The following is a 27,499-nucleotide window of genomic DNA, read 5'->3' on the forward strand; positions in this document are numbered from 1 at the left end:
TAAAGCCTGAAATTGTCCTGAGGTGACAGCAGCGACAGGACGTGTTGTGAGTCCGTTTCTGGCCCGAGCCCTCACATTATGTAAACATAGTGCGTTTTAATGAGCCTGGGTCGCCGTGGTCACTTCAAACACACTCAGCTCTTGGTGAAATAATGTGAGAGGCTCCAAACTTGTGAGCAACATCTCTGGGAGCAATCACTGGTCAGCTCCCAGTTTCCTCTCTTGGTTTCTTCTGCATCATTACCATGGATGAGGGTCTTGCATAAGCCTCTCCAAAGCAATGTGTGGACTCGGGAGAGAAAGACGGGGAGGGGAGCGCGGAGGGAGTGTAGGCAAGAAAGAGTTTAAGAGGGAAAGGAATTAAGAGAAAGGTGCTGGAAAGAGAAAGGGAAGATAATAGCAGAAAGGGGGAGAGAGAGACAAGGAGGGGAAGAAAATGGGGGTGCAAAAAAAGACCAAGTGAGCAGGAGAGGCAGCGAGGGAGGGTGGCGAGGTTTTCTTTTGTGGTGGTTCGAGAGTGACAGGGTTGCCAATAGAGTGGCCAGCGATGACGGTCCCACTGGAGAATGCCGGCTATGCCAGTGGAGTGGCACTAATGGAGCCAGAGAGGGGATGCAGTTGCCTGCCCCGGAGGGGGGATATTGTGCAACTGGACAAGGCGTCTTGACACGGAGCCAAGATGGAGGATTAGAGGGGAGGGAGGGAGGCACCCAGAGCAGAGAAAGACAGCCATGTTAGGTCTGCTGACTGATTGACATGAACTGAACTCTTTCTGTCTTCCATTTGACAGGAGAGACTCGGTGAGCTTTGTTCCAACATATTTTCACAATCTGTGTCTCGCTGTAAGTTTTCTGCCAAAGCTGGACCACTGGTGCTGGCCACCAATCATAATTAAGCGCCATCTGTTGATGGTTGGTGGGTTGTTTTGCCACAATCTGTCAATCTGTCAAATCATGTCATCAGGTCTTTAGTGTTAAACTCTTAATAAAAACGACAAAGGATGATTTTGTCACTCAAAGCTGCTTATTTAGTCCTAAAGCAATGTTAGAGAGAAATGAGATTTGAGTGACGCTAAGAATATCAACTGATCTTATACGGACCTTATACAGAACACACACGTATACGGCCACAACCACAATAAGTCCCTACTCCTCGCCGTGGATGCACACAGCAAGCGGGGGTCAATATTGCTGAGTAGCTGTTTGTTTGATTGGGGTGAGTAGAGGAGGGTTGTATGATGAATTGTCCTGATTACGCCATAATCCCTCCCATAATTCACAGGCCCGGCCAACCCATCCATCAATACGGAGCCTGGATCCATACGTGCAGATACCCCAGAGAGGCCGACCGCCGCCGAGAACGAAGGGAGGGAGACAGAAAGAAAGAGAAATGGAGGAAGACACATCCTGCTGGTTCTCAGGCGCACAACAGCGCTGTTTACTTCGTATTATTAAGTTAAACACTGAGGCTAATGCGAAGGAGAGAGGGGAAGCGAGGGGGGGTAAGGAGGGTGCAGGGTGATTTAGCTGCGTTGTTGGGGGGTATTACCTCACACGGTGACCACTAATCACACACAAGCAAGGTGAGGAAATGCTTTGATGATCTCGAAGACCTCACACACACACACGTAGATTCACACACACGCTGATATAGTGACTACCTGCTTTCAGGTAAGCGCTTCCTGGCGTTGGATAGGTATGTAACCCCCTTCCAATAATCCACACTCAGGTTACACACACACACACACACACACACACACACACCTGAGCACTTCACTCTGACAGACTTGCTGGCTCCAGGCTTCAGGCTACCTGCCATCTACAGTAAGTACTGACATACCTCTCTTCTCTGCTTTCCACATGACTCTCCCCTTAGCTCTCCTCCTTTCTTTATTTCCTCTGCCCCTCACTTTCTACCCCTGCTTTGATTTTTTTTTTCTTTTCACACAATAAAGAAGTCACTTCTTTCTTCGCCTCGGTAAATTCCTCCCCGCTCTTTTTTTCCACACCATTTAAGAGAGCAAACACATCTCTAATCTTTCCTTTAAATACCCTTCATTCATCCTGTCTGCATCCACCCCTCCTCTCGCCGTCTGTTTTTCCAGGCGTGACTCTCGCTCCTCGTGCGATTTGACGGGCAGAGCAGTGCCATCACTGCTGGCATGTCCATTATCCTGGAGATCTCATCGGCTGACACTGATGCTCCCTGAACTTTCACCTTGGAGCTCTGAACTCTTGACACTCGTACACTCTGGGTGACAGGTGATTAATGACGTTGCATGCGGCACACCAGACATTTGCAAGAAGATTAAACAAGAGACGCTTCACTGTGAAAAGTGGCAGGATCTGAGAGATGGCATAACATTATGACCACCTTCCTAATATTGTGTAGGTCTCCCTTGTGCCTCCAGAACAGTTGGGACTCATCAGAGAATGGACATGGGCTTTCTGAGGGTGTCCTCTGGTGTCTGGCAACAGATCAGTTTGGGATCTAGTGAATTTGGAGGCCAGGTCAACACCTTGTGCTGTTCTTCATGCTTTTTGAGTTGTTCCTAAACTGTTTTTGTGTGTGTGCTTATGTCAGCTGCCATCAAGGAGTATCATGGTCTGGTCTACGTGGGTGCTACATGTCTAAGTAACATCCACATGAATGCCAGTTCCGAAAGTTTCCCAGCAGAACACTGAATTGTCACAAGATGGTCAGTGTTATTTACTTTTCCTGTCAGTGGTTTTAATGTTGTGGCTGATCGGTACATATCCAGTGTAGAAAGGATTGTAGCCAATTTAAAATCATAAATGTTAAATATTAGATACATGCTGCAGATCCACTTAGAAAATAAACTTCTAAAGATGAGATTCAACTTTCTGATAATTGCAGACAATAAAGTTAGTCTATCATTTTCCCCTTGTCTGAAAGGCTTATGAGTTATTGTTGTTGTGTCATGTTGAAACCGCTTTTGTCAAAACACAGCTGTGATATTTTTGTCTTTGTTAAGGGAGGAGAGCGGACTCTTAGACGGACTGCGGTTTCTTAAATTAAACGGAGTCACACATCTAACCTCCAACCTCAAAAAAATGACAATGAAGTTGACTCACAACTAATCACAGCACCACAGCCTGCATGAAGGTAGACTTATAGCACAGCTGTTGTGTTAGACTCCATTAGAGGTGAACCTAATAAGCTGCAGACACAGCGTTCAGTCTGGGCAATCTCGCAGTGTTTAGTGTAACGTTATAACCGAAGACAAAACAACATTCAGAACACTATGGCTGCACGCGGCAGCTGACTGGAGTCCACGCATGCAAACACGCACTTCCATTCAGGAACAAGTTCGATCTAGCCGTGGTAAAAGTCAAGCAGGGCGTTTTCATATCTCTTTCATATCTACATTCTGTCCTTATAACATAATCTTTTGTGCTTGCGCTCTCCCAATAATGCCAGTTGAGCTTTGGCAAGCCCTCGCCGAATTGCTCGAGAATGAATTACGGCATTGTGTCAGGATCTGAATGGACCAAATCACTTCTTAGGAATGAGTGGCCTTGAGCAATTCAGATAGGCGGTCATGTGATTCATACGACGGCAAACGGGTGAGTCACTGACACTCAACACCTCGGCACTGTTGGTTTGCACTGAAGGTGATTCACGGTGCATGCACGGGTGACACGGAAATATCCGAAATCACAAACTCGACCGCACAATTTAAAAATAAATTCACTATTTCTCTCCTGTGGCTGGGTAAAATGAGTGTGTGTGTGTGATCCAAGAGTCCTAATGAAAACATTTCCTACACAATATGTCTTTGTATATGCCGAGAGGATATGAAAGGGGCCGTTTTCTTGCGCATGTGTGTGTCGGAGCCCTTGTGTGTGAGAGTTTTGATATCGGTTAAAAGTGCATTCAGAGAAACAGGAGGGGGCAGGAAATATTGCTGAATGGTAAAGCAATGTGTTTGCTTCAGTGTGCGTCTATGTTTGTTCGAGGGGGGAAAAAAAAAAGAAAAAGAGAGGGGACAGAAAGGGAGAGAGGCCCATGTACGAGCGCCTCGGGCCGCAGAGGCTTAACTTCATTTCCTCGCGCTGAAATAATGTCGGATATTTGCATATTGTACGTACGAAGAAATCCAAAACACTGCAAATAATCCGGCCACAGACAGATACGGATCTTTTTGAAGGCAGGTTGAAAGCTCTGGAGAACGATGTCTACAAGAATAAACTTTTCGCTTGACCACATATGTACATGTACTGTAGAGAGTACAGAGATGTGATTGATTGTCCTTTAGATTTTCAAGAATTTCTTCCTTTTAATTAAAAGTGTTTCGTAAATTATTGCACGCTGACCCCGATGAAGGCCGCAGGTCAAACCATGTTGCTCATAAAAACCCTCGGATAAACAGCTGGCACCTTTCATGTGTAAGTTTAATTTGTCATGATTGTTGTTAATGAGACAAAGGAGATTTCCTCCTCCCCGCTCCTATAAATCACCTCCTGCTTAGATCTCCTGACTGGAACATTCTTCACCTCTGACCTCTGCCGGGACCAGAGGTCGTCGTCACTGTGGCGACTAAAACGCCCGACGCTCTCTGTCTTAATTAAAAAAACATTATTTACTCGGAGAAAATTTGATTTTCTCTCTCTCTTCCTTTTTCCTTTCTCCTCCTTTCTTTCTGTTGGTTAACAATCGACACGCTGGGAAAAGCCCACGCCTCCTGAAAAACGCCTGCGCTCTTGTGCGACCGTCGCGCCGAGCCTGTCGCCTCGGCCGAGGTGGTGGGAGTGTGTGTTCGTGTGAGATGGTGTGTGTGTGTGCAGCTGGGTTAAGCTCTCACAGAAGACAAAGGCACAACCTTCAAGGCTGCTAAGCAACAATGCCGCCTGGTAAAGCCTCATCAGGGCACCGTTTAGCAGAGGATTAGAGACTATTACACACACATAAACACAGACACACACACACACACATACAAATCGTAGATTCATCAACTCGTTAATTCAAACCCCACTTTGACTCGGATTTAATGTGTGTGTGTGAGAGCTGAAGTTCGCTCGTTTTCCACCTCTCAATCAAAGCGTCCATGTTGACTCTTCTTCTCAATGGAGAGACGATGAAGAATTGAGGGACAGCAGACGTCACCCTTAACTTCTCTTCTTCTCTTTCTTGCACGCACAGACACTTTTTGTGTTTTCTCTTCTGTTAAAATAAGTATTTTTTTGCATGATTTACTAAATGAAGCAGACAAATATACAGTACATATAAAACAAGATTTGCTGATTCAGTTCGCAAATTAGGTTTGCAAAAGCAATGTCCAGTTGCACAAATAAATTGCAACCTGATTAAATATCAGTTGTTAAGAACTGAATATGTATGTAGGCGGTCAACAATGTATGCACATATAAATGTCTAATTTTGTTTAAATGCATTTATAGACAGTTGCTTGTGTTTGCACTAATCTTATATGTGTGCAACAGGTGAATTTGGGACACTTCACATTCTCTGATGCACGTACCGTGTATATGCTGCATTTAACTGCTGCCAGAAAACTCAAAACATCTGACTTTTCAAGTCACACTCGTGCAGCTATTTGCAAAAAGACGCTCCTCAGCTACTGCATGAATCAAATCTCATACTTCCATCCTATTTTCCCCATTGATTTAGTTTGTTTTCCGTTTGTCATGTGCTGTTTTACTTTACTTTAAGTTTTCGCAACCTCCTTCCTCTGAAATGAGTTGTTTATCTCAGTTCCCAAGTCCTAATATTCACAACAGGGTCATACATTTAGAGGGAAACTTGTCCTATCTCGCTTCATTTCTCACTCCTCTCTCTACCTTTCAATTAACTCAGGATAAACCAGTGATACGGTGACCTGATAAGCTGTCGCTGAGGCACCTCGGCCAGAAGTGACCAACAAGCGCACACGCACACGCACACGGACACGCACATGCACATGCACATAAAGACTCTAACATCAATCTGGCCTCACACTCAGGCATAACCACACTTTTCAACTGTGGAAGCAGTGACCCATTCTCTCATCCTCCCATCACCCCAATCCCTTCATCAACCTCTCTTTCATCTCTCCCTCTTTCATCTCACTACTGATTCCTGTCCAGTAGAGAGAGAGAGAGAGTGAGAGAGAGAGACCTGGCAGAAGAGACAGGAGGCTAGGCATTGTATCTGTGTGCACCTTTTGCAAAACACAAAGGCTGTGTGTTGGTCACAAAATGCATTAAAAAACGGCTGCACAGCAGTTATGAAATCTTACACTTATAAAAACACATGAACAACAACGAACATGCACAAATTAGATTTCTGACAGACTGATTTAAATGTGAATAAATTAAATGTACCTTTAATGTAAGGGAGTTGTGTTGACCCATGTATCAAAAATCTAGTGATCCACATACTGCCACCTTTTAAATCTAACTAACTAAAGAAACAGGAGATATGAGGTCTTTAATCTTCTAAAATAAAGAGGAACTTTTAGTCTTTTAAACTTCTTATAATAGAATGATTATAATGTTTTCCTTTGTCATTTTAGGGAAACTGACTGAAAAGGGGAGTTTGGAGGATCACAATAATTAGATAAGATATGTGATAATAAGATAAATAAACATCTGCATCATCTGCATAGTGATGAACATCAATCGTACTGTCATGAAGAAAAGAGTACTAAAAAGCTCTACTATACTAAATTGCATATTCAGTTATTAGAATTTATTTATTCCATGTATAGTGCATCATTTGTGTATCTTTGTTAACAGATTTTAGTTTGCGCTGCTTTTATTTATGCAGTAGCACGGTGGCGATCGCTTCACAGTTTATCGTCTGAACACTGTCTGAATATAGAGATGCTCACAAGCGTGTGCGTTCTGGTCTTGATTCCTTTTGGCTCAGGTGACTTTTGGTTTGCGTCCAGTGCAGTGAGGGGTTTACTAGCCCGTCTCGTTTTACAGAGTCCTTCTAATGAACTGGCTCTGTTTGGTCCGCTGTTCAAACTGTCTAGTTGCTCTCTCTCCTCTTTCTTGGAACAAACAGTCACAGCTGCGGCCCTCTGTGTTTCTGCGGTGAGGATACAGCAATCAACAATGGGGCAGAGGGAAACAGGAGGGCTGGGTATGTGTGTGTGTGTCAGAGATGGACAGAGAGAGAGAGAGATTTTTAGAGGGGATATGCCCACCACATGGTGTCTCCAGATGTGTGTCTATGCAACCTATAAGAGTTTGGGCTCTGGTGTGTTACAGAAAATCTGCTGGGAGTGTGTGTGATGTGGGAGGTGATGGATGGAGCGGTGCAGACACAGGTGTTTTAAATGAGAATGATAAAGAGGACACTTTTTTTTTTTGTTTAGTTTTTAGGAATTTGCTGCTCTTTATCATGTTTGGACACTATATTCCCTGTCCATGTCATGTGTGCTGAATTCAAACTGCTCCCCTGTCACCTAGAAATTATGAACACAACTAATTTGCATGAGCAAAAAGTATTTTTTAGTAAATACAGTATTGCACAGGTTGTGTTCTCTCTGTTTTAATCAACATAATGAGTAAAATTAAATTGTCCAAAAATGGTGAATAACTGCAAAATAAATTACGTTTTAGTTCAGCCACGCTGGTGGACAGATTACACGGATAGTCGTGTACGTCTGTTGGTTGGTCCGCAAATAAGACATATCCACAGCTAGTACATGGATTGACATAACATTTTGAGGTCTTTACAGCTTACATCTGACATCTTTGGTGAGTTCTTCTCCCACCACCCGGTCAGAATTTTCCACATTTTGGTAAATATCTCCATATAGACTGTCCTCAACACATTTAGATACAGACATCCGTACAGACAACCACTGATTCCCTCACTTTTCATTCAGTTGCATACCCCTAATTTAACATATTGGCTTTCACTTTACTGTGTATTTTCATCCCTGTCTTTGTGCATGATTTAAAGGGGAACTACTGTTTTTTACAACCTGGACCTTATTTCTAGCATATAATACGGTCGTTTACTCACCCAAATAAGTTTTGTGTCATTTGCACTCGTTTAGGAAATAATTAGATCAATGTATATCCATATAGCGGGAGACGGTAGGTCAATCTACAGACCCCAGATGATGATAACAGGTAACTCCAGACTCAACGGGGAATAGCATTACCGTATCCTTACAAAATCTTGGCGAAATTAATGAGTTTCGCGGCAGATAATGCGTTATTTAGAGGCTGCATCTCGGTGCCCAGTCACTCCCACTATATGGATATACGCTGATCTAATTATTTCCTAAACGAGTGCAAATGACAAATGAAGTTATTTGGGTGAGTAAACAACCGTATTTTATGCTAGAAATAAGGTCCAGGTTGTAAAAAACAGTAGTTCCCCTTTAATGTCCTTACTCCCATAAACTAAACTTATTCATATTCTTATTAATTCTGAAAAAAAAGACAAGATTCATTGACAAAGATGATGGTGATCATTCTCTAACATAAACCATGCAGTATTGTAGCATAAAGCTATCAGCACACGGGACAACAACAGCGCCCAGTGTCAGATTACCGCATGTCTAAAGTATGTCTGACTTGTTATTGTAGTTATACATACTTCAGGCAGACATTGTACCCGACACGTATTTGGAGTTCAAAGGTGCGTTTCACACCTGACCTCAGACCAGCCTTCAAAGCCAAACCCAAACCACTCTCCACAGCAAAGGTTTAACACATTCGGTAAATACTCACGTACACACCCGTATACGCGGATTTTTTTATTTTTTTCCCAAGCCCCGAAAAACTGAAAACATCATTTTCATAATAGCAGGTTGAGCAAGTGTTCATTTATAGCAGTACTGTTGCAAGAACCAAAGTTGGTCCAGTTAGCACATACCTACTGCCCTCAGTACAAGACTTAACAAGATTCCACTACAGAGGTTCTCATGGGTTTCTTGTTGTTATTTCTAAAAATAAAAATAATAGACGGGGGGTTTAGACGCAGACGGAAGATTTAATAATGTCCAAACAGCCTTAACTAGTACTGGCCCGGTCTCTGAGGCTGTCATTCATTCTGAACGACTTCCATACATCTGACAAGTCAGCTCATCTGCAACAGCTTGTCTTTTATTCTTATTTAGCAGTTTTCGACGGGTTTTCAAATCCAGTTTCTTTATCTATTCAAGTCGAGATAAGCTTTAATATAATACAACATCTTTAATGTTGTTACGTTGAATGAACTGTGCTTGTTCAGTGAAGACGTGCAGCCGACAGGGAGCACTCTGCTAAACACACAAACACCTGCAGATATGAGGCGAACACACAAACACGCCAAAGCAGCTCGTCTGTGACAAGCTGAGCAGGGAGCAATATATCTGAGTTGTATTTTTACCTCGGCCCACACGCTGAGCAAAATGCCAACTCTTGGCCTTGAGAATCGCACACACACACCCATACACACACACACCCGCAGAAACGCAGACGCACATGCAGACACACACCCCCTAGACAAGACAGGTCAAGCCCAGCCAACCACTGCAGCAGCCGCAGAACATAAACAACTTTCACACACTCCGTGAATCATCTGAGCATTTCAATATTGTTTTAGATAAATATATTTAGCCGCACATATAAATATAAGCAACCATAATTATTCCCCGGGACCACAAATGACCGTGACGGGAAGTTAGTTCCCACAGTTTCAGCAGCGTTGCGGCCCAACCCTGCAGGACTGGAAATCCAGAGCTCAGTTTACACTACAGATGACTGGCTTTTGAGTGAGGAGTGGAAGGCGCTAGGCGACAACAAACAGCGGTTTGCTGGTTTGAATTGAAACTGGAACATTTATGCTCTGTAACTAAAACTATTTTCTGCCTGTGAAACACAAAACGCAACTTCAGAGGAGAAACAGGTTTTAACATTTCGCTTCTTATGCCTCCTTCGGTCTGTCATGGTCACTTTCTCTTCTCCATCCTCACTCACACACACACACACACACACACAAACCTCTCTCCCAATGGGCAGCAGCTGTTGGAGTGCTAATCTCCATTAGCTACTGAACTGGCTTCTATGGAGAGAACCATGTAAAATCTGGTCTCTCGCTCCGTCGTCCAAGCGAAACACCAAGGCTGTCACACAGCTTTAACTTTACTTCAACGCCTATAACATACTTCTCCATGTCACTCTGAGTCACGGTCAGTGAGCTGTTCAAGCTTGTGGTGACACACACACACACAAACACACCGTTGCACGCAACACTTAGTCTGAATGATGTTAAACCTTCATTTCTCTCGCTCTCGTTAAACAAAACGTATGAGTAATTGTATAATACCTCGGTTAGACAATGCACAGCCGCTGAGTGATGGACAGGAAGATATAAATATAAACTTACAGTCTGTAAAGCTTCGTCGTTCCCAGGAAAAGCAGCTCAGGAAACACGGCCAGATTATTCCGATTCAGGCGCCTGTGAAAATGCAAACATGTTTCCTGATCATCATATCAAATTAGGGGATGCTGCTTTGATTGTAATGCAATTTGAATGTGGTTTGAGGCAGAATAAAAGAATAAGGACATGGATGGAGACATTATTTTTTTGTAAAACACACACACAAATGTGAAATGTGGATTGATAAGCAAAAAACAAAAACAAATAAATAATAAAGACAGAGGTTATCCGTGATTTAAGGGGTACAACATGGCTGCCAGACAAACAGTGAACTCGAGAAGGGCGAAGGGAATGCAGGGGGAGGAAGACGAGGGACGGGGTTCGGATGAAGGGGGAAGGCGAGGAAGGGGGGGGGCATTTTATTACAAAGAAGGAGGAGAGGAGACGATGTGGGAAAAACAAACAGGCAGTCTGGCCGGGCTACCGAATGTGTGAAAAGGACCCCACTGAGTAAACAAGGCCCTCACAGAGGAAGAACTCACAACAACCCATCATCACGCACACACACACACACAGAGCAGTTGAGACAACTCGGGTGAGTTTAATAATCTGGGTGCAATCATTTAACCCTGGTTGAGTGGAGTGAAGAGGTTTGTGTGCCAGTATATGTTAGCGTGTGTGTGTATGCGGTTGTGCCTTGGTGTGAGTCAGAGGAGAGTCAGGCAACAGAGTGACACAATGAGCGACAGGCTGCTGAAACAGTTTAACCCCGACACACACACACACACACACAACCGCAAACACACACATTGACAGACCCGGCGACGGATGCTGTGCTGGCTGCTACTGGAGAGGAATGAAGAGAAGGAAAACCGAAGGAAACAGAGACTTTGAAGCGTCGAGAAAAGTGCATCCACGACCGATCAACCCACAATTTTGCTTGACGTACACCCACAAACCCTTATCAGTCCCATAAATATCACAAACTTTGCTCAAACAAAACGCAGCCTCCATTCAAAACTTGATTCTCTCATTGACTTTTTCCTCCTCGCCCTCTTCTTTCACCTCCTTTTGCTTCTCTAAAAGCCGCCGTGGACTCTCCTTAAATAACGTCACCCCTTCTGTGTCCATCTTCCTCACACCAGTGCACAAATACATGCACACGCGTTCACGCTCCCCCGTTACATCAGAGGCCGCTTAAATATTTAACGTCCCGCAGAAATGATGTTTCTAAATTATTCACTCCTCTTCCGTTAACGCTGGCTCTGGCTGCTAAGAGCCCCACATGGTCCCGTGGAGAGGCCCCGCTCCCCCCTCCCACCCCCGCAGGTCCTGCCCAGCCGTGAGCGCCCGTTAGTGGGCTAGACATCCCCCGGGAGAGCGCACGGACCGGAGCTGGAGGTGGGGAGGAGGAACGACGCCAGAGAGGTGGCATGAGCTCATTCTCTTAAAATAGATGCGATGCTGTCAGACTAGGAGACTCGGAAAATGAAGCACAGACACAGAGATCAGATCCAGCCTGCCGCATAGAGTTTCTGATGTGTCAGTGAATTTAAACGGCCGGTATTACTTTGATAATTAAAGTTATAGGCTAATTATCACATCAGTTATCACGGGCCGTATTAAAAGTGAGATACTAGACGTGACTTTACAAATTAAGCTTCTCATAGTGCTTCACATGGCGTTTCTTTTACTTAAAAGTGATAACTTTCCATTGTTTTCTAATCTGATTGATAAAAAAAACATGACTACTCCATCTTAAGCTGCAAAATTACACGGTGGGTGATTTGCAGATTATGCAGCTCCTGATGAGAAGCTCCAAGCGCGGTGAAGTGGCCTCTTGACGACGAAAAAGGTTGAGACTAAAAATGTATTTTGATTGCTCATTAATGATCCGGTGATTGCTGAAGCATTCAAATTAAAAGGATGTTCATCGTAGAGTTAGCTTACGTGTTCTCCGGCGGAGAAGAAGAAAGCGCGTTAAAAAATAAACAGCTATCTGAACTTGCTTGGGCAGCTGCCACGCAGCCACGTGTTTACGCAACTATCAAAGATAAACTGTACTGAAAAATGATTTAACCATATTGTTTTTTGGGAGGGTGAATGAGTTAATTGTTGCGCATTAGGACGAGGAGGAAATTAACTGAATGGTTTGGTCCAGGCTGGATAATCTTTCTGAGCTTCAGTTGTTCAGTTTGCGTCACTTTTAATGACACTGCGGTCGGCGCTGAATCCTGAGGGCTGTCAGCTCGGTGGCGTTGTTGATCCAAACTCTTCCATTCAGCTCGGCGTACGTGCACTGTGAGTTATCATACTGTGAATGCTTCTGTGGTTTTTTTGTGAGCTTTCAGTGGCACTCCCAGTCACCAGTGAGGTTAGCTCGACTGCTAAAATGATTCACTGCAAAACATTTGCTTTTGGATGCACTTAACGCTTATATTGCACATCCTCAATTACTGCTTCCGTCTCTAATAATCTAGCTGTCTGTGGTCATTTAGTCTTTTTAATTAGTATTTTTTTTTGTTTAATAGCATTTGGCACGAACCACGACCATATACCACAGAGTTTATAGCACAAGCTAGATGTGTCCCTAGACTGGCCCTGAAGGAATGCATCTTTTTATTCTGTGTGTGCGCGTACACATACTGGGCTATAATCAGCATCGGAGTTCTTCCACGGTCATTTCTCATTAATCTAAAGTCTGGCTGGAAGCAAATGAGAGCTGAGTAGGCAGCAGTGAGGTGTGAGAGTCAGTCCAACAAGCTAATGTCACACTGCAGCGTGGTGATAATCCCTGCAGTCATAAACAGATGCTCGAGGGCCACAAACCACACAGTAAACACACGCACATTCTCGCATGCGCACTCTGCCAAAACTTTGCACATGCATGCATGAATGGTCACAGAGATATAAAAGTGAGGAAGCCGCACGCGGTCCTGACACATCGGAGCCGTGTGAAGCACTGAAGGCTCGCAGACTCGGGCTGGAACGAGTCAAAGAAAACACCTCAGAAACCAATTATTACACTGCCGGTACTGCACATTTTGTTCAAACAAAACCTTTAAAACACACCACAGTAAGCCCTACGTGACCCCAGAGAAACTGTCTTCAGTCAAAACCACTTCAAGCTGACCATTGTGTGTGCGTGTGTGGATGTCTGGTTCAGCAGTTCATGCGTTCGGTTCACGGCTAGTGCACGTGGAGCGAGCCAAGATCCATCATCCACCAAAGATTTACAGTCTCCAATCTGATCTGTTATTTAAACACTAATGAAAGATACCGTTAAAAAAAAAAAAGATGTAGAAATCCAGTCTTATCACCTGGCCAGCAAATTCCTCTGCTGTCAACAAAAATAAAAATCATCCATGCTCAGCAGTATCGAAGAGCTTTCCCTCTAAACTTCGCATGAACTCGTGTTTACCAACAAATATAACCGACGCTGGCTGCGCCTGGGACTCGGGGAAAATCTATCTCGGATGACTTTTCCGACAGAGCCGCTGTAGTGAAAATGGCTTTGTGTCTTCACAGTGAAGATAATTTCAAGCTCTGCTGCTCAGTAAAAAAAAAAAATGAAAAAGGAAAATGTGAAACTTTGCCCTGAAATGATCAATGAGAACAATGTTATCACTCACAGGCTTTAGAGCTAATCATTTTTCACTAATCCCGGGCTCTTCTTTGTAATCCATATCCCGCTGCCTTGGGATCACCGTTACAATATTCTTTTGCTTCTCAGATTGTCCACACACATTACAACATGATCACTGGGTTTGAGGTTTCATATCTAGTTGATGATAGCTCTTGATGGACACATCTCACTACCTGTAATCAGTTTTAAAATTATTCCTTTCTGTTAAACGTATCTTTGATAATGTGATCACTCAGTTACAGGCTCATTATCTTGGACTTTATCTGACTGCTGTTCTCTGAAACCTTTGTTTCGGTACCTGTAATTGCTGTTTTATTCTCCCTGCATGCCTGTTGCTGATATCTTCTTCAGTCTCTCCCACTTTGAATTGAATAGAGGCTATAAACCAGTCAAACGTGAGAGGAAGATAAGAGGATCAGGAACTCCTCTATTTTTTTTCCAGTTCTGCACCCACAGGGTGAGGATGAAGAATGTATGGCATTCCTACGTGCGCGGGACAATAGAGGGGAACAACTAGATGGGTGAGTACGAGGCGAAAACATGAGGAGAGGTGAAAGAATGAATCAAAGAAAGACAGAAGGCGTGAGTGGGTTTTGGGGGGGAGATCAAGATAAAACCGGTACTGACGGAGCAGCCTTGCGTAAGTGAATGCGCATGCATGAGTGTATCTATAGGCATGCATGTGTTGGTGTGTCCGCGCATTTGTGTTGTGACATGCCTGTCTCCTGCACACCTCCTTCGCCTACCAACCCCTCCTCCATACCCCCCAGGCTACTGCCCCACACCTGACCTGGCCCTGCCCGGCCCTGCAGGGCCAGTCGCAAAAAAAAAAAAAAAGCATGAGAAGGGGAACCGTTTTCTACCCCTGTGGGGGGCAGTCACTGTGGATCCGTCAGCCCAGCTTAGAGCCCTCTCCTGTGGGCAGTGGTGCCCAGCAGGCTCCCTCCAGCCCCCCAAGAGGACGGAGGGCTTTGAAACGATCCCCCCAAACTCCAGACTCCAGAGACGTGTCTTTGTCTGGCAGCGGTGGGGGGGCATTGATGACTGACTCCATCTTTGTGTTTGTGAACACGCCACGCCAGAGACGCTAAATTACAGTCGAACACTCTTGGGAGGACAACAGAAGACCGTCGTGTTGTGTCAGAAAGTTAGCTGCCGTCAAAAGGTGTTTGTTGCCGCCGGAGACAAAAGAGACGGCGGCAGCGCGCATAATTTGACAACAGCCGACTTTATCTGCTCTCGCTGTTTTCAGACTGCTTGAGCAAGCATGCGCCGAAGTCTGTTTTGCTCACATGCGTGCAGGAGGGCATTTATGAGCTTGTACCCCGTCTCTGTAGCGAAGTTAATAACTATCAAAGTTTACTGTTAAATCCAGACCATGCACAGTTAAATTTGGCCCTCTTTGTCTACAGCTCAGGCTAGGAATTCCCAGAACTGCTTGGCTGGACAGAGCCCAGCGTTGGTTGCATGAGAAACACTAGCAGATTCCCTATAGTGGTCCACAGAGCTCCTCTCTCTGTCAACAACGAGCATTTACAGTGCAGCAGAGACCAGAGGGAAAAAAAAAAAACAGGCACGACAGAGCCGACACAAGAGGAATCGCGGTATTTTATCCTTTTCATCCCGACGACTCTGAAAGAATTTACCCAAAACACCCATCAAAAAGATGAGCCGCCTTGTGTTGATTTCATACGCCTATGTAGGTGTGCAGGTGCATATTTCTGTGCATACGTGCAGGTGTGCCTGTTATTGCGAACTTGTGTGTAAGCAGAGAGGATTTTTGTGTGCCTTTAATTAAAAGCTTGTCACTAAGCCTCCTCACACTTGGTCACAGTCTGCTGCATTCCAGCGTGGCTGTGGGTCAGGCCACAAAACACACACACACACACACACACACACACACACACACACACACCCATGCACACCCACACACTGTATATTGTTTCCAGTTTATGTGGCATACCTAGCTAAAAATAATGCAGTCAAATACAAGTGTCCTGTGATAAATCCACCGCTCATAATGACGATGTACAGTTTGACAAGGCAGGAATTCAACTGGTGCTGGTTTAGTGATCTTAGTGATGATTTCAGTTGTCAGTATAACTCGACACACACCGCAACCCTGCACAATGAATACGCAGTCGAATCACCAGCTCACTAAATTCGTTTTAAAAAGCATTCACGACGGCAAGATTTATTGCGAAGCTGACAGTCGACACAACACAATGGACATGTCACCAGTCAGGGGTCCACATTCCCCTTCTGTCTTGTTCTCTCTCACACACAGAGACTACCAGGACTTAATTATGCCATAACAGCCTCAGGGTTCAATGCAGTCTACCAGTGATTCCAGGCTGGCGCCCTAACAACCTCTGACTGTTCTTCATTCACTGCCCCGTGACTCTCAGACATAGATGTTGACAATGGGCACGTTGGATCAAATGAAGAAAATATAGAGGAGACATAAAGGGCACCAAATGGGTTGACAAGTCAAAAAATCAGTGGCTATCAATGGTAAACTTTGGTCGGATATATCAAGCTTTACTTATTTTGCGTTCTGGATTGTGCCGCAGAAGTTTACAGGCATGATCGATTTAGAGCATTGACGACTGAAATCAGCCAGCGCCAAAATTTAGGATGCATTTCTTTTTCTGCTGTGACCATTGACGAAAAGAAAAAGGCAAGAAGTTGTAAACAAAAGCTGGGAACTGGACTAGAAATGTTAGGGTTTTATCAATGATTCACCAGGAGTTCATACCACAACCTGCCACGCTCAAAAGTGATATAGTACTGTGTGACACGGACTGTGACAGAGATTCTTTAACCCTGTCTTGCGTGGCAGATAGTGAACTGCAAGAAGAACAGCGTTCATCCAAACACCAAAGCTCCACACACTTGGAGAATCTCCAACAAGGAGTGCAGAAGCAGCTTGTGGTCGTCCAATACCGTACTGAGACGCTTTATTATTATTCGTCTATGTATTTCAAAGTGCATGCCACTACATGAAAATGAACACATTTGTCTTCTTGGCAGGTTTCTGTGTATTCATGCATTTGTTTCGAAGTATCTTGAAATATATATTAACAGAGAATAAGATTAAAAAAAAAAAAAGGTACCACTGTTACTCACAGTCTCTCCAGCTCCTTCAGGTCCTGGAAGGCTCCTCTTTCGATTGTGGTGATTTTGTTCTCCATTAACTGCCTGAGAGAGAAACACCAAGAAGAGAGAGTGAGACTATGAGAACTGGACCAGGGGGGGAAAAAAAGGAGAGACACATAGAGCGTGAGAGCTGACAGAGCGATTTGTACGATGAGACCATGAGAGGCCAAAGACAAGGAGAAAGACGGGGCCGGATGGGGCCACAGATAAGAGAGAGAAGGGGAAGAGCACGAGAGAGAGGGATAGGGCAAAAGGACTGACGGCGGAGAAGAAAGGGAGGCAGAGAGATGGAGAAAACAGATTGGCGCGGATGGAAAGTGATCGAATGTTGAAACAGCAAGAGAGGGAGAGAGAGAGAGAAGACAATCAGCAGCCGGTCGATAGGGCCTCAGGATTGACTTTAAAAGTGGCCCATCAGCCGGACAGCGACTCATCTATCATTCAATTTACCCTCTATCTAACCACATCGCCGTGACTACTCATTCGCTCACACCAGCACAACTCCATCACGATCACAGACGACACACACATATTTTTACAGGCGGCGCGTGGTGAGATCGCGATTAAGTAATCCAGTTTTTAGCTGACTGGAAATCCTTGAAAAGAATAATACCTCAAATGATGAAGTGATTATTTGCCAGCCAATAAGGGGACAAATCATTGAAGGTGGAACTGGAATGCAAATGAAATGAGTGTGTGCAATGAATTTGGGTGAAGGTGGACACACAGGAAGCAGCTAAAGGGAAGACTGGAGTACACACACACACACACACAATTAAGGATATAATCTCTGGAGGAATTCCAACAATGTGTATTCCCTGCCATTCACTTTTAGCAGCTGAATAGCACACACACACACACAATGAGCACGCTGTCCCACCAGTGTTGGTGCAGGGGAAACTCTTACCATGGATTCATCCCAGGTAACAAACCTGTTCCTACTTGACTCCCTCCTTTCCTCTTCCCTTTCCTTCCACCCTTCCCTCCCTTTCCAGCAGCTGCATTCCTCCCTCCGCGGTTGCACCTAATGACCGCTATCTCTTTCCCTTTTTGCCCTCCATCACTTCCTCGCCAGCCCGTTAATCACTCCAGCACATGGGCCCCGGGGCCCGGTGGTTAAAATAAGCCCCTCCTGACACTTCCACTGGCAGATTAACACGACAGCATTAACAGGTGCCACTGCTATTCTGTTGAGACGCACATGCTGGCGGCTCGACGAGCCCGCCGCTTCCCACCACTGGATGCGGTGCTGAATGCGGCAGCTCCGGTTCCTGGACGGGTCTGATGCATGATCGGAAACAGTTAATGCTCCGTGTTGTGGTGTTTTTTTTTTTTGGGGGGGGGGGGGGGGGGGGGGGGGGGTTGTAAATTCAAGGCGCTGCTTCACGGAGCTGTGTGTGAGAATACTGTTGTTTTCCATTTGCAATTGCAAAAAAAGAAGAAGAGAGGGAGAGAACAGACAGGAGTAAACGAATAAAAACCACTTACAACACTCTCAGATGCCTCAGTCCTGCAAAATCCGCCTTGGTGATTTTAGTGAGGTTGTTTGCATTCAGATCCCTGCACAGAGAATGTGTTATTACAAAAAAAGATTGTCAGTGCATTAAAACATATGCTTTCATAGAACAAAGAAAATGAGTGTGAGCAAGTCAGCTGATGGGATTTTGTTGAAACTTAGTGTGCCAATGCAGAATCTGAGAAACTGAGAGGAGCTCTGGCTGCTGCACTATACGGGCCAAATGTAAATTTCATCAAGGGGTCTGATATAAAAAAAGAAGAAGAAGAAAAAAAAACGAGAAATACGGCCTGTTTAAGTCAAAGCCCTCTTGTCCAAATCCGTTTTTGATTAACTTGCTGGTCCCCAGACAAACCGATGTGGTCTACGGAGGCTGTGCTAATGCAACAGTGCGAAACCACCAACACAACCACAGCAGCCCTTAACTTCAGCTCCGCGATCAGCAGCGACGCGTCCTCACAGTAAACACAAGCAATAAGAAGTCTATAGGGCCTTTTTTTTTTTTTTCCTCTCTCGACATTTACATGACAAACCAAAATTTACATCAGTTGGATTTAGAGGTGTTTACAGAGCCTAAAGTATAGTTTTGACATGTTAATTCTAAGATAAAGCTCTGCGCAATTAAGAGGTGGTCCCCAAGGAGAAAAAAAAAATCCATTCTATCTCTCAGCATACTGTTTAAAAAGGAACTGAATATGCAAATTAAACAATTACCGGCACTGACATATTTTATTAAAGGGAACATGTTTACTGTAAAATAACAAAATTGTGTGGTAAAATTAGTTTTAAAGTCTCACAACGCCTCCAGGAAAACGTCATTAATAAAAACCCGGTAAATGAGGAAAGGTCACTTGTTGTTCAGCGTGACTCGCACACAAAGAGATAACCTTCATCCTATTCTAGGGATTTCCCTGCGTCCAAAAATGTTGCGAGTCTTTAAAAATCCATCCCTCCGTACTTACAGCCTCTCTGCGTTGCGGGGTATATTCCTTGGCACGCTGCGAAGCCCTTGGCCGTGACAGTCCACTGTAGTCCCGGTGCAGGAGCACTGGGCCGGGCAGGGCTGACCGTCCGCTCCGCTGGACAGGACCAGGATCAGGACAGCCACCAGCAGCCCCGGCACGGACGTCGGAGAGCGGCCGGGGCCAACGGGGCACAGAGCTCCCACCATCACTGCGGCAAGTGGGGGGCCAATTTGAGACCCACAAAATACTGAGAGAACACGGGCGTTAAAAAAATAAAGCCCTGAAATCCCCGAAGGAGCTCACCAAACTCTGCACGCAACGGGATGCCGTCCTCCTCTTGTTTTTCGTGGTCCCCCTTTGCAGACGTGTGTTTCTGAAAAAAAAATCTCGTTCTGAATTTACATTTGGGTCCTCTTGGAGGAGGTTCGGTGCGCGAAGCCTGCGGACCGGGAGTTGGGTCTCCCTGGGAATGAAGAGGGGAGGTCGACGAGACGTTGGACCGGCTCTGAGGCTGCGCTACAGCGGCGCAAACTTCCACATGTCCACGGCATGCGGTGCCCAAATCCCCCCGGTGCGTGCCGTGTCTGTGAATATAAATGTGTGCTGGCGGAGCCAAGACACAGAAGCACCTCGATCCTTGATGTGATCCAAAGAAATCCACTTTCACACACACACTTAGTGCGTACACACACTCCAGGTAAGGCTGTCTTGGTTATTAATTCACAACACGCGTCCGGCGAAGAAACAGCGGCAGCGCTTGGTTCTCCCAAAAGCTCAGCAGAGGTCACCGTGGAGGAGAGATATTGATTCCGATATTATATCAGCTGCCGGTCAGTGGCAAGGGCGCAGCTAATGTGAGGGAGAAAAACCCAGTGAAAGACCAGCGCGCAATACTATAATCCAACTCTGCGTGGTGCGTCAAAGCGCTGCTCCTGAGAGTGTGTGACAGGGGGAGAGAGAGCGAGTGAGAGAGAGAGAGGGAGAGGGAGAGAGAGAGAGAGAGAGAAAGAGACGGGAGTGGGCACGTCTGCTACTGCGTCTGTCTCGGCAACTCGCTCTCTCCTTTTTCTCTCTCTCTCACACACAAGCATAAAACACACACGCACTGCGTTTTCCCTCAAGGTAGCAGCAGGTTTCCAACTGGCCACCATTCAAACAGCAACAGTTTGACCTCGGAAGGGGACTCTCTTTCTCACTGCAGTGTCCCGGTCACCTGATGCCTTTTTTAGCCGGGCCTCAGGAAGGCGACAGAGCTTTCTCATTGCAGTCTAATGTGGACAAACCAGAAAGGAGAGAGAGAGAGAGAGAGACAGAGAGAGAATTCTGTTCCTTGTGTTTCTGTTGCTGAATAAAGAGCAAAGTGCTGTGTCTATAGGAGACATTTGTTGTTCTATGTCTCTGTGTGAGTCTTCAGTGTTCACTTAGGAGACACTTTAAGGGGGCACCTGTCCCATGGTGATCACCCCATGCTGGGACAGGAAGAGCTCTGCACAAGTATTATATCCAGAATAACTGCAATGGATGTTTAACAAGAGATACTATGGGAGCATCATAAATTAATAATCCTTCATAAAAAAAAAAACTTTGAGAAATTAACTGATGGTGAGCAGCAAATGTATCCTGAATTACATTTGTAATCTCAACACAGTGCATGCTCAGTATGAATCAGCAGATCCAACACTGTCTCTCATTGTTTCTAACCAACAAGAGGTTAAGTTGACTTTCAGTGACATGGCTGCTTTGCCTCTCAACTCTTCACATGGATATTTAACTATAAAATTTAATAACTGACTCAGTGATTGATAAACATAAAGGCATGCACTCAGGATCTCTAGCAACTAATACGACATCCATGGCTGAAGTGGAGTACGGCACCAAACCCTGCAAATCTTCTCGGGTGCCCCATAGGCGCTCTTAATGCAAAATGTTCTGAATTGTTGGCTCCAATAAGGCACGGCACCAAATATAGGATGCAGGACCTGACAAATCCGTGTTGAATCTTGTCCTCCTCTCTCTTCTTCTTTCACCCTTTCTTATCGGCTCACTAGACAGAATACAAACAGCTGTGTGTGATCCTAATGCTGATGCGAATTCACCCCCACGCACAAATACAGCACTCCCTGGATGAGGAGTGTGAGGGAATGTAACCTACGATAAAGTTCATCTCTTCTTCTTTCGTTTTGCAAAGAAGGGGAAAATTTAAAAAAACAAACAGAATAATTTCTTTACAAAGGAGACAGAGGCGAGGCAGCGGATATGTGGAGGAGACAGAGGGGTGGGGATGGGGGGGGGGGGGGTCATTGATGGTGGTGTATCATGGCTTAACTGAGGGAAGAGAAAGAATCACAGGGGAGGAGATGGAAGATGACCTCTATCTCCTGCAATACGACGAGGCTTCAGGGCACGAGGCTTGTTTAGACAGAGCCTAACCTGACCTGCCCTTTCCTCGCACACACAAAGCTGTCTTCCCATCACTTCAAAGGGCATCACACTGACTTTCGGTCATTTCACAGAGACTGCAACTTCCTAATCTTAAAACAACTCATTGCATTAAAACCTAATGATGCTGGATGACTTGCTTTTTTTGTCCTTGAAAACAAGATGACTCAGAACAATCTGACTGTGTAAACAGAGTTATGCCCCCACAACAACACAAGTCACAAACTCACGCCTAAGCGATTGCCTCGCATTACATCTAAAGTCGAGGTCAAGCTTCAGCATTGTTCTGATAATTCCCCATGAGGACGGTCCAGGTGTTTATGGGACAGTAATGAGCTGATAACAGACGTCACTGCTCAATTTCGTCACTCATAATTTTAAATCATATTAGCCGTATTGCTCTGAGGATCAAAAATTCACTTTGGTACAGACTAAACCTGAATTTTAGACATTCATGATTTTGGTTTTGTTGTGCCGCAATGAAGCTGATGTGGTTCATAAAATATCTTGACAACGACTGTAAAGCCTGTCATGATATTTGGTTCAAATATTTAAGTGTTATGGTGGCCTCACCATCAGGTCAATGTTTTAATTTATACAGATTTATGTTAAAGGGGAACTACCGTTTTTTACAACCTGGACCTTATTTCTGGCATAAAATACGATCGTTTACTCACCCATATAACTTTGGTGTCATTTAGAGTCATTCGGAAGGCATTTAGATCCAGCGGAGCGCCACGTATGTCCATACAGTGGGGCACCGAAAAACCCAGTTGAGTCCGGAGTTACCTGTTATCTAACATAACAGGTAACTCCGGACTCAACGGGGAATAGCAAAAGCATATCATAACAAAATATTGGTGAAATGAATGAGTTTCATGGCAGATAATGCGTTATTTAGAGGCTGCTTTCGGTGCCCCAGTCACTCCCACTATATGGATATACACGGATGTAAATATCTGATGAAAGACACCAAATAACACCAAAGTTATATGGGTGAGTAAACGATCGTATTTTATGCCAGAAATAAGGTCCAGCATGTAAAAAAACGGTAGTTCCCCTTTAATGTCTAGATCGACTGGCACAAAAGTCTGGGATAAGATTCCCAGACGATGTGTCTTTGTGACTTTAACGATCCCCTGACTTGTTTTCTAGAGGCCTCATTTAAATGTGTGCTTTTTAGAATTAAATTCTGTAATGATTTGAGCAAACTCCTACCACAAGAATCACATTTAACATCTGCTGTAATCTGTGTTTGGTGCTTGTTGGACTATGTAAGCATACTAAAACACAAAATAACCAAAAATATGATTAACAACTGTAAATATTACTCAATTTGCTTGTGTTTTGTCCATTTACAGATCATATTTAACATTAAACTGTAATGTATTATAATGTGCCACATTCAGATAATCAGTATCAATCTAGTTTCCTGCTTGTGCCTTTGAAGTGAGTAACACTAAAACATTTTTTAAAAAGCTCCCATGTTTCTGAAGCTGATGAATGTCATCATTAATCTCATGATGTGACAATAACGTTAACCTTGCAAGAACAAAGAACCATTATTTCCACTAGCCAGAAACCTTGATGACATTGGCACTGTCAGTGTGAAGACAGGTGCAACTTGACAAACTTGATTTACATTTCTCAGAGGAGGACTTTGGAGATCTTAAGTTACCTTTGGTGTTTTTTTGCAACACTTAGAGGTGGTAAGTGTCCAGCGTTTCTTCACATTTGTGTGTGTGTCTTGTCTCCCGTGTGCTCTCAGGTGCTGTCCTTTCCCCCAAACTGCAGCATGTGACTGAGTGCACCTGATGCCACTTGCCCATCAAGGGGAGAGAGCGGGCCCTGCTGGGCAGTGATCAGGGCTGCCAATGTTTTTTTTTTTTAAATTTTTTTACCGAGTTTAGTATCTCACTCTTTCATTATGGAGAGACATAGAGTACACGGCACTACTGGGTCTCTCATCCAGGTTCCCCTGCTTTTCCATTCTGAGTTACGTTTTATTTTCACTCGCCTCATCCCCTCTTTGGGGACGTACGCGTTGGGGGCCCGAGGAAATGAGTGCTACAGTAAGTGCCTTTTTGTGTTGATTCTGTCCCTGGTGAGTAGCGCTGTGAGAGGTTCCGTCCAGATGTTTAATCTAGCCTTCACCCAGTTAACAGGGCTTCCTCGAAAAAGACAGGTGAGGGTCCAGCTGAGTTACTTTCAGTTCTTTTATTGCTCACTCTTTTATTCTTGTTTTGTTTGTTTTTTGCTGTAATCTGGAGCCTTTCACTCTCGTATTGTCTTCCTGTCGACCGTGCAACTTTTGACTATTTATAAAGCCTAAAATAAAACGAATCACCTAATTCTGTTTCACATTTATACTATACATTTTACACTTCTTTTTTGGGATCCATGGGCCGTTGACCACATTTATGTCAAATTATGTGATACAGAAACATTCGAGATGGGTCAGATTTGACCCGGAGTGCAATAGAAAGGTTCAAGTACCCTTGATTTGGAAGTGTTCCCTCTTTTAAAACTTAACAAAATGTCACCACAAGACAGTCTGCTCCTACTAACGTCGTTTGTAAGGCCCTTTCGATCATTTGTGATGTGTGTAAAGCATGTTGTCAGAACAAAAGATGAGAAATCCAGACCCATTTAATTTTACATCGAGGCCGAAAGGAAGTTTAATTTTCCTTCTCTCGTACCACTGAAATGGTTTATCCCATTACATCATAAATCTACATATAAATAAAGACTTCCACCAAGAGTCATTTACAATGAAAACAGCACAAACCGTGGAAGCTCCTTCCAAACAGAGCGCGATCTTGACACTCGGTCTAAAGATTCCAGCTCGAGAGATTTGGCTGGTTAGGAGGTTTGCCGAGCCGCTAATGAGAAGTTATCCGTCTGTCGGCTGTGATGTTGGTACTGCCCGGTGCAGCCTGTTGATTTAGGAGCTGTTTGTGTTATCTTTGGTTTATGGCCACGCAGTAAAGCTGAAGGTGTGGGGGGGCAGTGTGTGTGTGTGTGTGCAGAGGTCAGTTGAACCACCTGGCCTCTAGACAGCTGCTACTTAGACACATGCTGCTAAGACCGTGTCCTACTGTACGCACAAACACACTCATATCGCTGACATTCATCCGTGTGCAGACACAAGTTCACAATGTGGCAGACGGACACGCTGAGAACGGTTTATTACATGTATGTATTAATCAGCCGCGTTAATCAAATCTTCACTCAGATTTCTCTAGAATTCTCTTTGTGTGTGTGTTGCCTGATAATCACATCATCATTAAAAACCAATGATGTTTGTTGTTTGGACTGGCACCGTCAACACAGTGGCTGGTTACACAGCTGCACTGACACACACACACACACACACAGCGCCACACCAAAATACACAAACATTAAAAAAGAAAAACCTCCTCCTCCTCCTGTCTCGGATTCCTTTCACTCCCAGCTGCCAGTTTCGTGCTGCTGTGATCCGTCATGGAGGTGCATTGAAACTGCATCGAGGGCCTGAGGTGTGTAAGTGGCTGGTTACCTTTGTTGCGACGGGGCCGAGGCCGTTGTCTGTCTCACACACGCCCAGCCGCCGAGGCCCGCGGAGATGCTAAGGAGGGCGAATAGGATCTCATGAATCGACTGGTATGTTGGAAATTCTGCATACCTCTGCCTGTGGAGAAAGGTGTGTCTGGTTTCACGTGTCAGGTGTGTGTTTGTGTGTATTGTTTGTGTGAACGGAAACTATTTCTTCATTACATTTAATTTGAACGACAAGTAGATAGAAGGGGTTCAAGAGTGCAACCGGGTTCATAAACAACACGCACTTTCGTATTTGTACTTCAAATAAGGCACGAGAGATGAACCGGTATAATATGTAATTGTTAATAGATAGTTCCTGAGTAATAGCAGTGTTATGTTTCATTTTGCATGGGCTTAGTTTGTGCAGCTTTATTCAGAACTGAGCAGAAACTACTGAAGGAAAAAGCAATCCTCTACTCCATTCAGCAAATTCATAGATAGAGCTATTTGAGAACTCATTTTGTCATTAATCTTCATGATGTTGTTGATTCGTTCCTCATTCCATCCTCACCAGCCATACAAACGCTTTTAGTTATTTTCAATGAACCGTGGTACATAAACTTCTCCTGAGAGTAATTTGAAAGACACATTTGTGTATACCTATATTTGAAAACTGTGCTTGGGATACTGTCCAAACATGTTGGAAGCCGCAGTGTTTATAAATGTTTTGAAAGGAGACAATTGAAGGTGGGGCAGAAAGCAGTAGAGCGTGACACATTAAATCGTTTAAATAGGTATGATGGTGCATGCTTTTGTAAAGTCTCTTAATAAAGACATTTATGTTCCTCAGCTGGCTTCCTCCACGCCTTTGCAAGAAGTGGCTGTGTTTACTGGAATCCTGGCTTTATGTTATACACCAATCAGGCGTAACATTATGACCACTTATAGGTGAAGTGAGTAACACTGATTATCGCTTTATCGGTACCTGTTATTGGGCGGGATACAATAGGCAGTAGGTGAACAAAGTTGTGTTAGAAGCAGAAAAAAAAGGGAAAGTGTATGGATTGTAAGGATTTGAGCTAGTTTGACAAGGGCCAAATTGTGATGGATAGATGACTGGGTCAGAGCATCTCCAAAACTGCAGCTCTTGTTCCTGGTAGGTCAGTACCTATCAAAAGTGATCCAATGAAGGAATAGTGGTGAACAGGTGACTGATAGATAGAAAGGTGTCAGAATACACAGTTCATCACAGTTTATTGCGTATAAGGCTGCATAGGACTATGTCAGGGTTGACAGGGATCAGCATGGGCAACAATGGGCACATGAACATCAGAACCAGTCAACGGAGCAGGTGGTAGCCAGGTCTGATGAATCACGGTTTCTTTTACATCATGTGGATGGCTGGATGTGGGTGCATTGCTTACATGGAGATCATATGGCACCAGGGAAGAAGGAAAGCTGGCGGAGGGAAATGTTCGTCAGGAAAACCTTGGGTCCTACCATCCATGAGGATGCTACTTAGATATGTGGCACCTGTAAGCATTGTTGCAGACCATGTACACCCTTTCATGGAACCAGTATTCCCTGATAGCTGTGGCCATCCCGCCACAAAACAAAAATGGTTTGCCACATGATTATCTAGAATGAACTGTAGACCAATTGATCAGTTATAGCTGGATTCAATGAGGAATACAGTATACTGCCACCTACTGGTATATATAGCTGGTATATATATTTATTTCTTTTCATGCAAGAGTGAAAAATCCTAACTAGCTGTTCAAGCAACAAGATACAGGTCGACCTTCGTTACCAGCAGTTCTCTGTAGTTGGTTCGGTGTGTCTGCAGCCTAGGGCCGCTACCTAAACACTTCCCCTTCCTGCAGGCAAAAGGAAGAGTTTCAGTGTCTT

The 27,499-nt window shown here is 44.5% G+C and overlaps 1 protein-coding gene across 2 annotated transcripts in view; it reads right to left on the reverse strand.

The window, feature by feature from the left end:
- slit2 (slit homolog 2) overlaps window positions 1-21,041 on the reverse strand; it is an 88,035-nt gene extending 66,994 nt beyond the window's left edge. Inside the window, exons 1-4 of one of the 2 annotated variants that reach the window (XM_084570907.1) lie at window positions 19,631-21,041; window positions 18,641-18,712; window positions 17,123-17,194; window positions 10,354-10,425 (exon numbers count right to left, since the gene is read on the reverse strand). In XM_084570907.1, coding sequence (XP_084427033.1) covers window positions 10,354-10,425; window positions 17,123-17,194; window positions 18,641-18,712; window positions 19,631-19,839 — 425 coding nt within the window. In that variant the 5' untranslated portion in view covers window positions 19,840-21,041. Of the gene's footprint in view, window positions 1-10,353; window positions 10,426-17,122; window positions 17,646-18,640; window positions 18,713-19,630 lie in introns of those variants that run through there. The other variant, XM_084570906.1, reaches the window with a different exon arrangement.
- Between the last annotated feature and the right edge of the window lie 6,458 nt (window positions 21,042-27,499).

The sequence above is a fragment of the Chelon labrosus genome (genome assembly GCF_963514085.1).
Source record: "Chelon labrosus genome assembly, chromosome: 2".
Taxonomy (NCBI): Eukaryota; Metazoa; Chordata; class Actinopteri; order Mugiliformes; family Mugilidae; genus Chelon; species Chelon labrosus.